At 45.2% G+C, this 14,938-nt stretch overlaps 1 protein-coding gene across 5 annotated transcripts in view; it reads right to left on the reverse strand.

Annotated features, from left to right (window-relative positions):
• Positions 1–14,938, reverse strand: part of LOC145268204 (dynein axonemal assembly factor 6-like) — a 461,727-nt gene that overhangs the window by 311,342 nt on the left and 135,447 nt on the right. For all 5 annotated transcript variants that reach the window (XM_080123470.1, XM_080123469.1, XM_080123467.1 and 2 more), the window contains exon 2: positions 12,570–12,656. In XM_080123470.1, coding sequence (XP_079979596.1) covers positions 12,570–12,653 — 84 coding nt within the window. In that variant the 5' untranslated portion in view covers positions 12,654–12,656. The remainder of the gene's footprint in view (positions 1–12,569; positions 12,657–14,938) is intronic.

Below are 14,938 nucleotides of genomic sequence, written 5' to 3' on the forward strand. Positions count from 1 at the left end.
CAGTTACCGGAGTAAGTGGTAGGTAGGTCTAAAAACCAAAATTAGAACCTTCTCCGTCAAGTATGCCCAGCACCTCACACTAGATAAGGTCAAGACGAAGAAGAAGCTAGAGCAGAAACTAGCCCGGGCTATGGGGGAGGGTGATAGGGTTAGTTAGGAACTAGCTAAGCAGGACCTTCTGCGTGAGAATAGCGAGCGTTATGAAGGTCAAGTAGTCAGAGCTAGGCTTAGAAAGGTAGGCAATGAAGCAGTGATCTCCAACACTGACGCGTGCCGTGAAATTTCTAGGCATGGCTCGGACAAGTACATTGCAAAGGTAAAACATCCAGATGGACGCACCCTGGAATCGACTCTGGAGATCTGCAAGGGGTTTCGAGAATATTTCGAGGAGCGTTTTACGCAGCAGCCCGATCTTCCAGTCCTTGAGTTTAGCAACTATTTGGCTGACTCTCCCTGCCTCGAGGCAGCTAGAGCAGCTAGTTGCGAGGGGCGGGTGATGGAGCGAGAGGTTTTTACTGTGCTAAAGCAGGTCAGCTGTGACAGATCGCCGGGACTCGATGGTCTGCCATACGAACTGTATTTGACGCTGTTGCCCATGTTTCTGCCTTTTCTGACGGATGTGTTCAACTATTGGTTTGTTCAGGGATCCATACCGGGGCAAGTCACCAAGGGAGTGATCACATTGCTGAGGAAAGGTGACGGGCATGGTGGGGAGAGTTAGACGATTACAGGCCCATAACTCTGTTAAACACAGAGTTGAAGATTTTGGCCAAGGTCCTGTTGAATCAGCTGCAGGTTGTTATCGGCGAGTTGGTTGAACCGGAACAGAACTACGCTGTGAAGGGGAGATCGATTCAGAAGAACTTGAACCTGATCCGCACGATCCTAGAGGGGGGAATAGATGACGACACGGAAGCTGCGCTGATCAACTTAGATCAGTCCAAAGCTTTTGATAGGTCGACCATCATTTCTTGGCATCTGTCTTAGAGGCCGCCAGTTTTAAACCGGACTTCTGCAAGTAGATCTCCGTGGTGTATCGACAGCTCATAGCCGTCGTGCAAGTCAACGGAAAGCGCTTGAAACCCTTTGTTATCTCTCAGTCGGTTCGTCAGGGTTGTCTGCTGTCGCCCCTGCTCTATGTCCTGGCTTTGGAGCCCCTGCTCCGCAAGCTGAGACGTGGAGAGGCAAATTCGGCCCTGCGCAGAATTGCAATACCCAGTGGCTCAGCCGCCAAGGTATCCGCTAATGTCATGGTCTTTGTGTCGAGCTTCAGAGACATTGAGATTGTGTCAGAGGCAGTCGCTCAGTACGAAAGAATTACAGGGACCAAGATAAACTGCAACAAGTCGGTAGGACTGCGGTTGGGCGCCTGGAGTAGCAACACCAACCTCCCGGCGCCCTTCAGCTGGACGGATGGCTAGTTCGGATTCTCAGTGTGTGGTTCAGACCGGGTCTCCAGCTTGACAAAAATTGGTTGGAGGTACGGTCAAAGGTGGAGGCTACAGTCAATTCGTGATTTCCTAGGAAACTTTCCTTAAAGGGTAGAGCTGAGTCGTGCGCCACTTACGTCTTTCCTCTCATCCTTTACCGACTGGCCGTACTTTCCCTGCCTGCACAACACCTAACAGCTCTTGTCAAACTCTTGTCCCCACTTCTTTGGGACAGAGGAAGACACTGGGTGAGCAGACAGGTCTGTATTCAACGTCCGTGTGAGGGAGGCTTGGGAATGCCGGACTTGAAGTGTCATCGAGACGCTGACCAACCGTGGCACCCTGTGGTTACTGCCGCCTTCCCCGACCTCATTTTTGACCCTTCTATCGAGAGCCGTCGCAGGCCGTGGGGAGAATCTGCCCACATGAAAGAGTGCCGAGCTGCGCTAAAACGACTTCCAAGGTCCAGCGACCTTGTGACTGCTACCTGTAGGGAACTCCAATGGGATCTAGTGAAGGGGGCCCCTGCTATGCGCACGTTTGGGTTGGCAGCAGAGTGAGATCCGCTCCGCGTGGAGCTGGATGCTGGCGATTGGCCCGAAATGCACTTCCACTCAACAACATACAATGCAGTTCCGGGTTTTTGGAGTCGCCTAATTGTCCCCGTTGTGGGACAACGGCCGTAGAAATGACTGATCATGCTTTCTTTGATTGTCGCAAACTCCACTGGTACTGGTCATATATCAGCGAGGTGACGGCTTGCATCGATCCTGAGCATCCTCGCCCAATTACCGTATCCAATGTCATGGGCAACGTGAGGCCGCCGTGGGACCGGGAAAGACAAATGGTCTACATTACGATCCTGGCCGTGGCGAGAATGGTGATTTGGACGTCACATCTGCAGGGTGGCCCGGGAGTGTTGCCTTTTTCTCATCAGGATGAACGGGTGAAGATCAGATGTGATAGAAGAAGGCTGCATCGCGCAGCATTTGACAGAAGATGGATACATGTGGCAAGTCTGTGTGTACGAAGAGGAGCCAAATTTGAATACGTGTTCCCCACCTAGGTGTGGAACGCGCAGTTCTGTAAAGTAAAATTAAACAAGTAGCCTCTCAGCTAGCTGAGTGTGTGTTCCATCCCTCCCCGATTAGGAAGCCTCCTCTTTCTTGCAATTTTTGTTTTCACCCCCTCCTTTAAATTTCACCCATCTTGGAGAGAAAAAAATACAAACAAACCCCCATTCCTTACCCACAAAATTTTCTTTTCTCCATTCACCCCCATCTAGAGGGCATCCCTACTTAGACTGACCCGCAGAAGCGTGGTCCCTTTTACAAACCTAGTGGAACGGGCAGTTTATCAACTAGACAGGATTGGGAGGGTCCTACTAATCACCTTTTGTTTTTTCTTCCTTTGCCCTCGACACAAATGAATTATTGTACCATTTTATTGTTATCTTTTTCGTTTTTACACGTCAATAAAATGACCAACGACCCCCACAATCCCTCCTTTTGAGTTGGCCATGTGCCTAAGTTTTTTGTTCATTGTTGATTTTCACTGTATTTTAACATGAATAAAGGATTTAATATCTCAAAGTGTAGTATCTGTGTGCAGTATACTACACTTCAGTCGAAGCAAAGTCCGATAAGCGCCACCCACTTGACCATTTTTTTAGTCAAGTTTAAGGGTTTCTTTGTTTGGCTTCAAAAGACCGATCCCATTCTTTGGGTGAGTGGTCCTTTAGGCGTTATTATTGTTGTTTTGTTATTGTTATTAACTGTTTTTTTCATTTGTTTCAGATTGTCCAGTGTCTGGATCCGACTTAAGCAGCCGGCCAGGCTAGGGGATACTGACGTGTCTTTTTAGGCGAAGGTCCCCGTAGTTTCCAAATTGGCGGGTCGGAGAAGGGCACTGGGCCAACACCTAGGGGGGCAGGCCTCTGCTTCTTCACCATGGGGGACGCCCTTGGTGTAGTAGTGTCCACGAAGGGTCCGGGGGGAGGGGGGGGTCGTCCCAAAAAGCACTCCCAGTTCGAGAAGGGTTACGTGGGTCACTGCCCCCAGTTCGGTCGAAAAGTACGGTCGGTACGGTTCCGAGGGTCGCCGCCCCCAATATGGTCGGTTCAGTTCCGGGGGTCGCCGCCACCAGTGCGGTTGTTCCTAGTGCGGTCAGTTCAGTGTCGGGGGTTGCGGCCCTAATAGGCAACCCCAGTGTGGGCAGTTTGAGTAGCAGTGGTCGACCTGGGCGAAGAGAACAAGCGACTACGGATAATGCCCGAAACCGTGGTGGCTACGACGAGAGAGGAGGAACTGGCCACTTGGTAGAAGTTCATCCAGGGGGCCCCAGGAAGCGAAGAAGCCTGGAAGGCCACACAAAGGAAAAAACTCAAGAAACCAATCAAGAAATGGTGAGTCCTTGATGAAGAAACAACAAGATCACCGACGTAGACACAGTCGGAAGCCAGCAGCCCCTGGAAGTCTGCAGTAGAAGGGCTACGCAAGTGCAAGTCACTTGACGTCATCGTGGTTGATGGGTGCTCCTCGGGGGTGGGGGGGGGGGGTTCCAAAAACATGACACCAGTCAGTGCGGTAGAGTGGCCAGCCCTCACACCAAGTGATGCCTCCTCGATACCAGCAGCACAAAAGCCAAGGCTGGTGACGCAGCAGCCAGTCGAGACCAGCATGCCAGGGGAACCCGAGAAGACAGGAGGAGCATGGAGCCGGAAGGCAGGCCCGTAGAAGTCTCCTGACTACTACAGGGAGCTGTTTGAGAATAAATACAAGGAATACGTCCAGGGGAACACGATGAAAGCGCTACCTAGAACCCTGGACGACATTAAGGAAAGATCATTGTCTCTAATAACTCTCGAGGCCTACGGGAAGGGCCTCACTGGTGTTCCCCTGGAGAAAATGTTAGAAATACTGGGCGACCTTAAAATCCTGGCCCAGTATTTGGTAAAATGGTACCACGCAACGTGGGTTCTCCTGTTGCCGTCAAAGGAAGAAGCGGAGAGGTGGGCACAGGGAGACCTCACCTGGAAGAATATCAGCCTGCGCCTGGAGTACCAGTCTAAAAGAAGAACGGTGGTCTCAGTGATGGGGGTCCCACATTTTATCGGGGAGGACCAGCTGGGAGCAACCTTATCCCAGTATGGAGAGGTGGATGGGGTGCACCCGGTGAAGGGCCTCTGGAATATATTGATGGGAACATACAGAGTGTACTTGCGGGTGGACCGGAAAAACTTTTACAAAATTCCCGCTCTACTCATCTGTGAGGGCTGGCTAATGACCGTTATAGTCAAAGAAAGGAGACCGCTCTGCTGGTAATGCCTGAAGCCCAGGCACATGTCCCGTTTTTGCCCTCTGAGGAAGGAACCGGCTCAACAAAAGCCGGAGGGGAAAGAAGATTCGGCGGGAGGAGAAAAGACTCAAGAGAAGGCAGAGATCAGTATAGACGGAGATGGTTGGAGTAAGGTCGTCGTCAAGAAAGGGAGGAAAAAAGACCAGGAGGCATCTACAGCACCAGCGAGAGCGGCAGTGGAGGCGACCAAACGAAAACTAACAGTGAGTTCCTCCGAATCAGAGGGTGAAGAGAAGGAGGAAAAGGAGCAGCAAAAAGAAAAAAGGGAGCGGAAGGAGGCACCCAAAGAGACAGGAGTCAACAATGGAAGACGAGCACGCTGAGCCTCCAACATCAACCACCAAAGAAGACGCTCAGCCTACCCCTCCCCTATTCAACAATCCGGAGCAACAGATGGAAGCTCCAGTTAAAACAAAAAAGTGGTGTCGGCAGAAAGAAAAGAAGAGGAAAAGGCGCCCCCCAGAGTGGAAAAGACCAGAAAGTTTTCTTTTTGGCCGGGGGAGCGTCTTTGTGAAGCTGAGATGACAGCTGGTGACCTCAACGGATCACAAAAAAGGCATCTGAAAAACCTGGAAGGCCTGAGGGAGGTGGACGGAAAGGAGGTCACCAACCCAAGGAATTTCGCCGACGCCCCAAACATCATAACGTTTGTGAGGCCAAATAGGGGAGGACGAGCGAAGGCACTTTGGAGGATGTTAAAGGGGGGAAAAACTTAATTTCCGGGCTTCAGGCTGGTGGACGGGGAGCACCCATCGTTGATTCAAATCGCAAAGTTTGCAAGGGACAAGTCCCCATTTATGTTCACCCTTCCTTTTATAGGGCTATTAAGTTGACGTTCCCGCTGGACATGGGGGGCCTGGCTTGAGACGGATGGCTTACGTTCGATCTGCTCATGGGCAGTCTCGGTCAGGCCTTCGACGTACTTAAGCTGAGGACTTCAGACTCTTAGTCGACGAATACTAGTAGTTAGGGAAACATGGCCGTGGGCTTGAACCTAGCTAGTCATAATACGAGGGGCATGAGATCCCAAAGCAAGGCTGCTCACGTGCTGAGGGATCTCATGGCCCTTGAGGTAGACATAGCTGCACTACAGGAGACCCACTTTGTTGGGGCTGGGGACTGCGATATGCTGGTAAGCGATTTTGACATTTACTCAGCATATGGCAGCCTCCAGAGCCGGGGGGGTTTCTGTGCTACTGAGTTGCACGCTGTTTGCGATGGTTACCGTTGTCCATGCGAACGCTCATGGGAGGCTGGTCATGGTCGATGTTGCCATTAAAAGTGGCACGTTCCGGATCGCAGCAGTTTATGTACCCAACATCCCCAGCGAGAGGGTTTCCTTTTTTCGGCGGGTGGAGGTGTTTCTCTCTTCAGGCCCGGAGCGGGTAGTCTTAATGGGGGACTGGAATGCTGTCCTGGACCCCAATATAGATAAGGTCGGGGAGGGGGGGGGTTAGAGGACCGGGGCGGTGTGACAACAGCCTGTCTGACCTGATGGCCTTGTGCGATCTGGTCGACAGGTTCTGTCTGGATCACCCAGGGAGGGAGATGTGGACGTGGCAGTCTAATTTGGCCGTCTGTTCGAGCACATACTTGACAGAATGTTAATTAGAAGGGGTGACATAGATTTCCTATCTTGTCCCATGTTCCACTGGCTCGGTCATTCGAACCACAAACTCGTGTTGGTCCGTCTGAGATTAGGTAATAGGCCTAGTTTGGCTGGTTACTGGAAGTTGAACGTCTCCTTGTTGGAGTCGAACAACTTCAGGGAGCAGCTGACGTCACTAATTCAGAGGTAGTTAGTGGGGGTGGTTACCGGGAGTAGCTGGTGGGTTAAGTTTAAGGCTACTCTTAGGCTCTTTTGTGTCCAATATAGCCAACGCCTCGCATTAACTAGGACTTGGACCAAAAGATGATAGACTGACCCAGGCGGTGGCAGGGGGGGATTCCCTAGAACTAGCTCTAGTTAAGGAGGACCTGAATCACTTGGCTAGCAAGCGATATGCAGGTCAGGTAGTTAGAGCTACGTTAAAAAGAGTCTCATAAGAAGCCATGAATGTTGACGCTGTTGAGCATAAGGCCACCCTAAGATGCGGCTCGGATGGGTACATTCGGGAGGTGAAAAACCTGGAAGGGCACTCTCTCCTATTGGCTCGGAAGATCTGCAATGGGTTTCGGCAACATTTGGAGGAACGCTTCACCCAACTACCCAGACTCTGCGGCCAGGAGTTTGGCAGCTATTTAGCTGGCTCACCCTGCGTAGCAGGTTGGCCACAACAAATCTCCGGGGCTTGATCGTTTGCCCTATGAACTGTTCTTGAGGCTGTCGCCCATGTTTGTGCCCCTTCTGACAGGCGTGTTTAACCACTGTTTTGCCCAGGGCTCGATCCCGAGGCAGGTTACCAAAGGAGTGGTCATGCTTATGAAGAAGGGGAATCAATATGGAGGGGGGGGGGAATCTAAGCGACTATAGGCCCATCACTCTGCTTAACGCAGATTTCAAGATTTTGTCCCGTGTTCTTGCAAACCGATTGCAGATTGTTATCGGTGACTTGGTCGAGCCGGATCAGAACTATGCTGTGAAGGGTCGATCGATTCAGAACAATTTGCACTTGGTCCGCACGATCATAGAGGGTTTAGAAGCCGACACAGAAGCTGTGCTGATCAATTTAGATCAGTCCAAAGCGTTCAATAGGGTCGACCATGGGTTCTTGAGATCTATTGTGGAAACCGCCGGCTATGGTCCGGACTTCTGCAAGTGGGTCTCTGCTCTGTATCGTGATCCCACGGTAGTAGTGCAAGTCAACGGTAGGTTGTTGGAGTTCTTTGGGGTCTCCCGGTTGGTGTGGCAGGGTGGCCCGCTGTCGCCTCTGTTATATGTCCTGGTGTTGGAGCCCTTCCTTCGCAAATTAAGGGACGAGGCGGCAAGACCAGTCCTGCGTGGCATAGCTCTACCTGGCAGCAAATTTACCAGGGTGTCTACATACGCCGATGATGTCACCATGTTCGTTGCGCGACGTATCGATATTAAAATGGTGATAGAGGCGATCGCTGAGTATGAAGTTGTCATAGGGGCCGTGATCAATCGCAGCAAGTATGTTGGTCTGCGGTTGGGCACCTGGACCGGGGTAAACTCACTTCCAGGTACATTCGGCTGGACTGATGGCCTGGTTAGGATCCTCGGAGTGTGGTTCAGGCCGGACCTACAGCTGGACAAGAATTGGTCAGAGGTACAGACGAAGGTCGAGTCGTCAGTATGGACTTGGATTCGGAGGAAATTGTCCTTGAAGGGTCGTGCAGAGACATGTGCTACATACGTGTTTCCGTTGATCCTTTACCGCTTATCTGTACTTCCTCTGCCTGCGGGTCATTGTAAGGCTTTAGAGCGCCTCCTTTTCAAACTTCTTTGGATGGGAGGAAAGCCGTATGTCCGCAGACAGGTCTGTACGCAGAAACTTAGCGAGGGAGGCTTGGGGATGCCTGACCTACAAAGTCACAAGCACACTGAGAGATTGACGTTCCTGAGTTGGACACTGATGGCGGAAACGCATTGGGGACCAGTCGTGGAACAAGCTTTTCCATGGCTCATATCCGACCCCGCCGCTGAAGGTCGCAGAAGACCGGTGGGGGAACGGCATTTCCTTACCGAATGCTGAGCCGCCCTTAGGACATTGCCAGGGTCCAGTGAGCTTGCACGGCCTTGGAGGAGGCTCTATGAGGAGTTAGTGGTGGGTACCGCAAGAGATCCACTGGTGGAGCAGCTGCATCTGCCAAGAGGGGAATTTCTCTCACTGTGGAGTTGGGCACCAGCCAGTAGTTACTTGAATAACGTGGAGTTTTCCGTTACATGGAGGCTAGTTTGGGACGCGCTGCCACTCTTCGGCAAACTAGCCAGAGATTTTAGGGATGGTGATTATTATTATCCCCTGTGCCCACGCTGCAACAACGAAGAGGAGGAGGAGACTAGGGAACACGCATTATTTCATTGCAGCGGGGTGTGGAGTCTCTGGGAGTATGTTGGAGAGGTAATGGCTCGCATTGATCCAGAGCGGTTAGTGCCAATTGATTTAGCATACATTATTGACAATGTGAACCCGCCATTTACCAGGGAGAAATGTGCGGTGTTTTTGCGATCCTAGCTGTAGTTAGATTAGTGACGTGGGTTTCACGTCTGGGCATTGTCTATGAGGGGGGATCTGTTTCAGATCAGGATCTGGTTGTTTATCTTAAGCATCAACTTAAGATAAAGATCAGATGTGATTGGGAAAGATTGCACCACACAGACTTTGATAGGAGATGGGTGCACAACACTAGCTTGTGCATCCGACGAGGCGCTAGGTTCGAGTTTGTGTTTCCACCCTAGTGGTATTGGTCATAAGGTGCTGGGGTGTATCTTTTTTCTCGGGACCCAGTCCTTTGGTTAATACAAGGTTTACCCTGTAGTATGAGTAGATAGATAGTTAGGCTGTGTAACCACCAAGATTGGAAAAGTACTTTATTAGGGCCTAGACTAGGGTAAGTATGCGAGTCGATCCTGTTCCCCTTTATTTTTTCATCAGCACTAGGAGAGCTTCCAAAGATGCTCAGTCCACTTGTTTGTTTTGTCCTCGGCCTGTTTTTTATTGCCCATTACGTTCTTTATCTGGGAAGACCCCGTCCATCCCTGTTAACCCCAACCCCAAGTTATTTTCACAGAAGTGCAGTCCTTTAGGTCCTCCACTCCCCACTAGGGAACGACCTGCTTGCTTTCACCTCTCCCTTCCGGGAGGGGACTGGAAGACAGCGGGCGTTCCAATCAACAAATAGCAAGTAGGAAGGGAGGGTCCCTTACTAACCCACCTGCATTGGCATTTTGTTTATTTGTTTTCTTTCTTTTTTGGGTGTTTTATAGTTTGCCCCCATCCCCATCATCTCACACCCCCACCCATTACATTATATATATAAAAAAAAAAATATGTTTGAGTTTGTAAATAATTTTTTCTTGTTTTTGTAAATATGTTACTTTTTTCTTTTAAACAGCATGAATGTCGTCCGCCATCCCGTAAGCTGGGGAGCAGATGTTTTAAGTAGGTCCTGGTAAGAATGTAGGCGGTTGTGTATAGAATGATAGACTCTAGTATAGGTTTTTCTCTAAATAAAGTACTTGCTTTTCAATGCAAGTCTAGCATAGTCTTTAGAAAAGACCCGTTTTTTCCCCCAACCCCCCTTATTGGCCTTAGTGCCTAAGCTCTTTCGGACCCCAAATGAGGCCTTAGCAGTAGATAATGCCAAGGCTGGACCCGAAAGGCTAAATAAATGCGTTCTCGGGTACCTCCCGCTAGTTAATTAATAAAAGACATGAACATGTAATCTTAATCATTTTGATAAATTGTTTGTGTAATGTGTATTATAAGATTTAAAAAAAAAACAGTTTATAAGCAAGATGAAATTATGAAACTTTATCATGCTAAAAATTTAAGTATTTGTTTTTGTTAAAAAGAATTATAATACTTAAAATATAAACATGTGGGCCTGATCTCATCTTTGCTGTACTATTTGAAAAATGCTCTGCTGAGGTTGCCTCAGTTCTCTCTAAACTCTTCAATAAATGCCTTACCAAATCTTGTTTTCGTGACTGCTGGAAAATTGCTCTTGTGATATCAGTTCTCAAGAATTCTGGTGAAAGAACTAACTCCTTAAATTATCGACCTATACATCTCTTTTCTCTATTTGCCCAAACTTTTGAGTCCTTAATCAATCACCTCATGGATAATAAACTTTTTTAAAAGGCAAATTCATTCTACTGCAGATATCCCAACTATACTCTTTAAGCATATATACCATGCAATGGATAAGGCAGTAGTTCTTGATATATCCACAGCCTTTGACAGGGTTTAGCACAAAGATTTTCTCATGAAAATGAAATCATATGGTATTGTAGTGAACTACTACTCTAATGCTGCTACGGTATGCTTCCCTTATTTTTTTCTTTCTCCCTACTCTTCTATTTTTCCCTTCCTTTCTTCTCTCAACGTCACCAGAGGTTTCAGCCAATCGGAATAGAGGATTGTCCTGGAGGGAGATACAAAGAAGAAATCTGTCTCAAACATGCAGAAACGATAGAAGCATCAACACGTGACGGACCAGTTTCCCTGAGTAAAGACTTTTATCAAAGAAAATGTACCATCCTCTTTGTACCCTATATCTTGGAAACCTTTATAAAACATCATCAATCCTAAAGTCTCATCGCACTTAATTATAACCGATGTTTTCTTTTCCACAACCGTTCTTTCTCAGCACTCTTGTTCTCTCTCTAATGTTGGAGGTGCCCCGAACGAAATGGTGACCCTTTTTCAAACATTGTTAAAATTTATGGTAACCACCATCGTATCGTATTAAGAGAAAAATCCAGGTTGTCCTCGATGGTTGTACATCAAAACAATAAATGCAGGTGTGCCACAAGGGTCAATTATTTTATTATTCCTCATATTCATAAATGATCTCCCTGATAAAATTGTCTCTGAGATATTATGCTGATGACACCATGCTCTATAACAGACATGAGAGAAATCGAATGAACATACATCTAAGGCAATGGCTGAAACCTTAGAGGAAGGCCTGCAGTGGAATGGGGATATAAATGAATGGCAATATTCAATGCTGCCAAAACTAAGCTTCTTTCATTTAATGACAGGAAACCTTCTCAACAACTGATTACATGACTAATATGTTACCTGAAAGACCTTCAGTCAAACTCCTTGGTTTAACATTCACAGAAAACATAACTTGGAACACCTACATTGAGGATACTGCGAAGGTTGCTTAAAAAAAGATGGCTCTCTCTATGGTGCTAGAAAATTACTCACACCTGAAAGTATCTTATATCTATAAGACCACCATTTGCAGGGATGTATTCCTGCCACATCTGGTCTGGAGCATCTACCAATAGTCTCTTATTCTTAGACAGGGTTCAAAAAAAGAGTCTCCAACTTAATATGTCTTGCATTATTAATCAAACTCCAACTTCAGTTCCATCGCCAAAATTTGCATCCCCATGTCTGTTTTACAAGTATTTTAATGGAATATGCTCTGATGAACTCAAAGCACTATTACCCCCTTGACATAGATATCTCTGACAAACAGCAAAATTCCATTTCTACGCTGTAGAAATCCCAAGATGTCGGAAAGCCTTCTACTCAAATAGTTCCTTCCCTCAAACTGCTAGACTTTGGAATCCCCTCCCCGTCCCTGCTTCCCTGACTGTACTAACATGCAGTAGTTCAAGTATAATATGAACAGGCATCTCACTGCTCAATTCCCTACATAGTATTCCTGGAGATTTGGCTCCAAATCACATGAAATCAAGACGACCAACTTAATTGCATTCACTTTAAATAACATTAAGCTGCCTGTCCTTTGGGCTGGGATTTAAGGCTCAATTGTTTGGTTCTTGATTAGGATCTTCTGATAAATGCAAAACGGATTTTTACGTTATTCCCTGACCACAATCTTTATAAATTGCCCAAATATAAAACACATTGTGTTATATTGACAACTTTGAATATTTGTCAATATTTTGATGGGTTGTCTTAATCACATCTCGTTTTTTCTTATTCCTAATAAATAATTTACTTTTTATTTTTTAGCTGTCTTCATCAAGTGACACTGTGTCTTATTTGGGGTGAAATACCAGTCAAAAGAAAAAAAATTATTCTTATAAACAAATTACTATTATTTAATAGCTTAAAATCCAAAATGATTAAATGTGATTAAAAGAATTTCTCAAAATCTTGATAAACTTACCTGATCTTCATCACTGTCAGACTCCTCATTTGCTGGTGTTAGCAAATTGGTTAAAGCTGCAATTTCTGATACTCGAAATGACATTTTCTGCAAAATTTGACGAACAAATTCTTTTACAAAATAACCAAAAAACAAATGTCATTTAAACAATTATCCATTTAATGATAGATTTACATATTTAATTATGCCAATATATTTAATATCATCCTATATATTTAATTGTGCCAATATATTTAAGATCATCTTATTACATATTTAATTGTGCTAATACATTTAAGATCATCTTATATATTTAATTGTGCCAATATATTTAAGATCATCTTATTACATATTTACTTGTGCTAATATATTTAAGATCATCTTATTACATATTTAATTGTGCTAATACATTTAAGATCATCTTATATATTTAATTGTGCCAATATATTTAAGATCATCTTATTACATATTTACTTGTGCTAATATATTTAAGATCATCTTATTACATATTTAATTGTGCTAATACATTTAAGATCATCTTATATATTTAATTGTGCCAATATATTTAAGATCATCTTATTACATATTTACTTGTGCTAATATATTTAAGATCATCTTATTACATATTTAATTGTGCTAATACATTTAAGATCATCTTATATATTTAATTGTGCCAATATATTTAAGATCATCTTATTACATATTTACTTGTGCTAATATATTTAAGATCATCTTATTACATATTTAATTGTGCTAATACATTTAAGATCATCTTATTACATATTTAATTGTGCCAATATATTTAAGATCATCTTATTACATATTTAATTGTGCTAATATAAAAATCAGTGATTTCTTTCTAACACTTAACAAGCAATAAACATACACATTGTTTAAATTCATTTCTACATAATGATCAATTAAAAAACAAATAACAGATAAAATCACTCCAATAAAATCGTTCAAGATGATTGTTGTAAACAATTTTCACTTTTAGTTTAATTTTTTTCAAAAGAGACATGAAATTTCACTGATAAAATAGTTGTCCTCGAATTAGTTGCAATATTGTTAGATTAAAATAAAGCTTTATTCTAATGAAAATGTTCACAAAATAAAAGATAACTAAAAAAATAAAAAGTAAATTATTTATTAGGAATAAGAAAAAACGAGATGTGATTAAGACAACCCATCAAAATATTGACAAATATTCAAAGTTGTCAATATAACACAATGTGTTTTATATTTGGGCAATTTATAAAGATTGTGGTCAGGGAATAACATATAAAAATCCATTTTGCATTTATCAGAAGATCCTAATCAAGAACCAAACAATTGAGCCTTCAATCCCAGCCCAAAGACAGGCAGCTTGATGTTATTTAAAGTGAATGCAACAAATAGACACAAGGCCATTAAATTGGTGGTCTTAATGATTTCATTTAAAAGAGCTTCAAATTGGCACCTCTATGCATGCACAGATTCACTATCTTTATCCTTCAGTCAAAGGCCTCAGAGTATAATCTTTTCCTATCACATCTGATCTTTATCTTCAGCTGGTGCTTGAAGAAGGGGACCAGATTCTGATCAGGAAAAGATTCAACACCGCTCTTCTCTCACTAGTTCCTTATACAGTTCCTTTCTAGTCACCTGTTGCTGGACCTTGGGAGGTTCCTTAGCACGGCTCTACAATCTCTTAAGAACTGCATGTCACTCCACAGTTTTCAATGCAACTCAAGCTTGTAGTCTGGGAAAGCATACTCAACCTTGAGGTCGGGAAAAGCATCCTTGACCGTTGGGTTCCACGCAGACTGTACTGTCTAGGTTTGGTTCAGAAAGGCCACTCTCTCAGCGTCTTGATGACACCATGTTGGGCATTCCCAAACATCCCTCACATGGATGTTGAACACAGAACTGTCTGTAAACCCAATGTTTCCCTTTGTCCTAAAGAAGCGAGGACAACCTACTCTGTAGAGATTTTATATAGTTCTAAGGCAAGGTAAGTACAGCTAGTCAGTAAAGGATGAGAAGAAAGATGTAGGTATCACACGCCTCCTCCCTGCCCTTCAAGAATAGTTTCCTTTGAATCCATGAGTCAACCGCAGCTTCGACCTTTGACTTTATCTCCGACCAATTCTTTTCCAGCTAGAGGTCCAATCCAAACCACACGCCAAGGATCCAAACTGGGCTGCCGGTCCAGTTGAAGGGGTCAGGAAGGGAGTGGGCATCCCTCCAGATTTCCAACATCAGACCGGTTGACTTGCTGCAGTTGATTTGGGCCCCTGTGATCTTTTCGTATAGTGTGAGCGCCTCTGTCACCACCTCGATGTCTCAAAAGCTTGACACAAAGATGGTGATGTCATCGGCAAAGGCAGAAAATCTGACTTTCAATCCGC

This window comes from Euprymna scolopes, chromosome 43 (genome assembly GCF_053919585.1).
Source record: "Euprymna scolopes isolate OS-2025 chromosome 43, ASM5391958v1, whole genome shotgun sequence".
Classification (NCBI taxonomy): Eukaryota; Metazoa; Mollusca; class Cephalopoda; order Sepiida; family Sepiolidae; genus Euprymna; species Euprymna scolopes.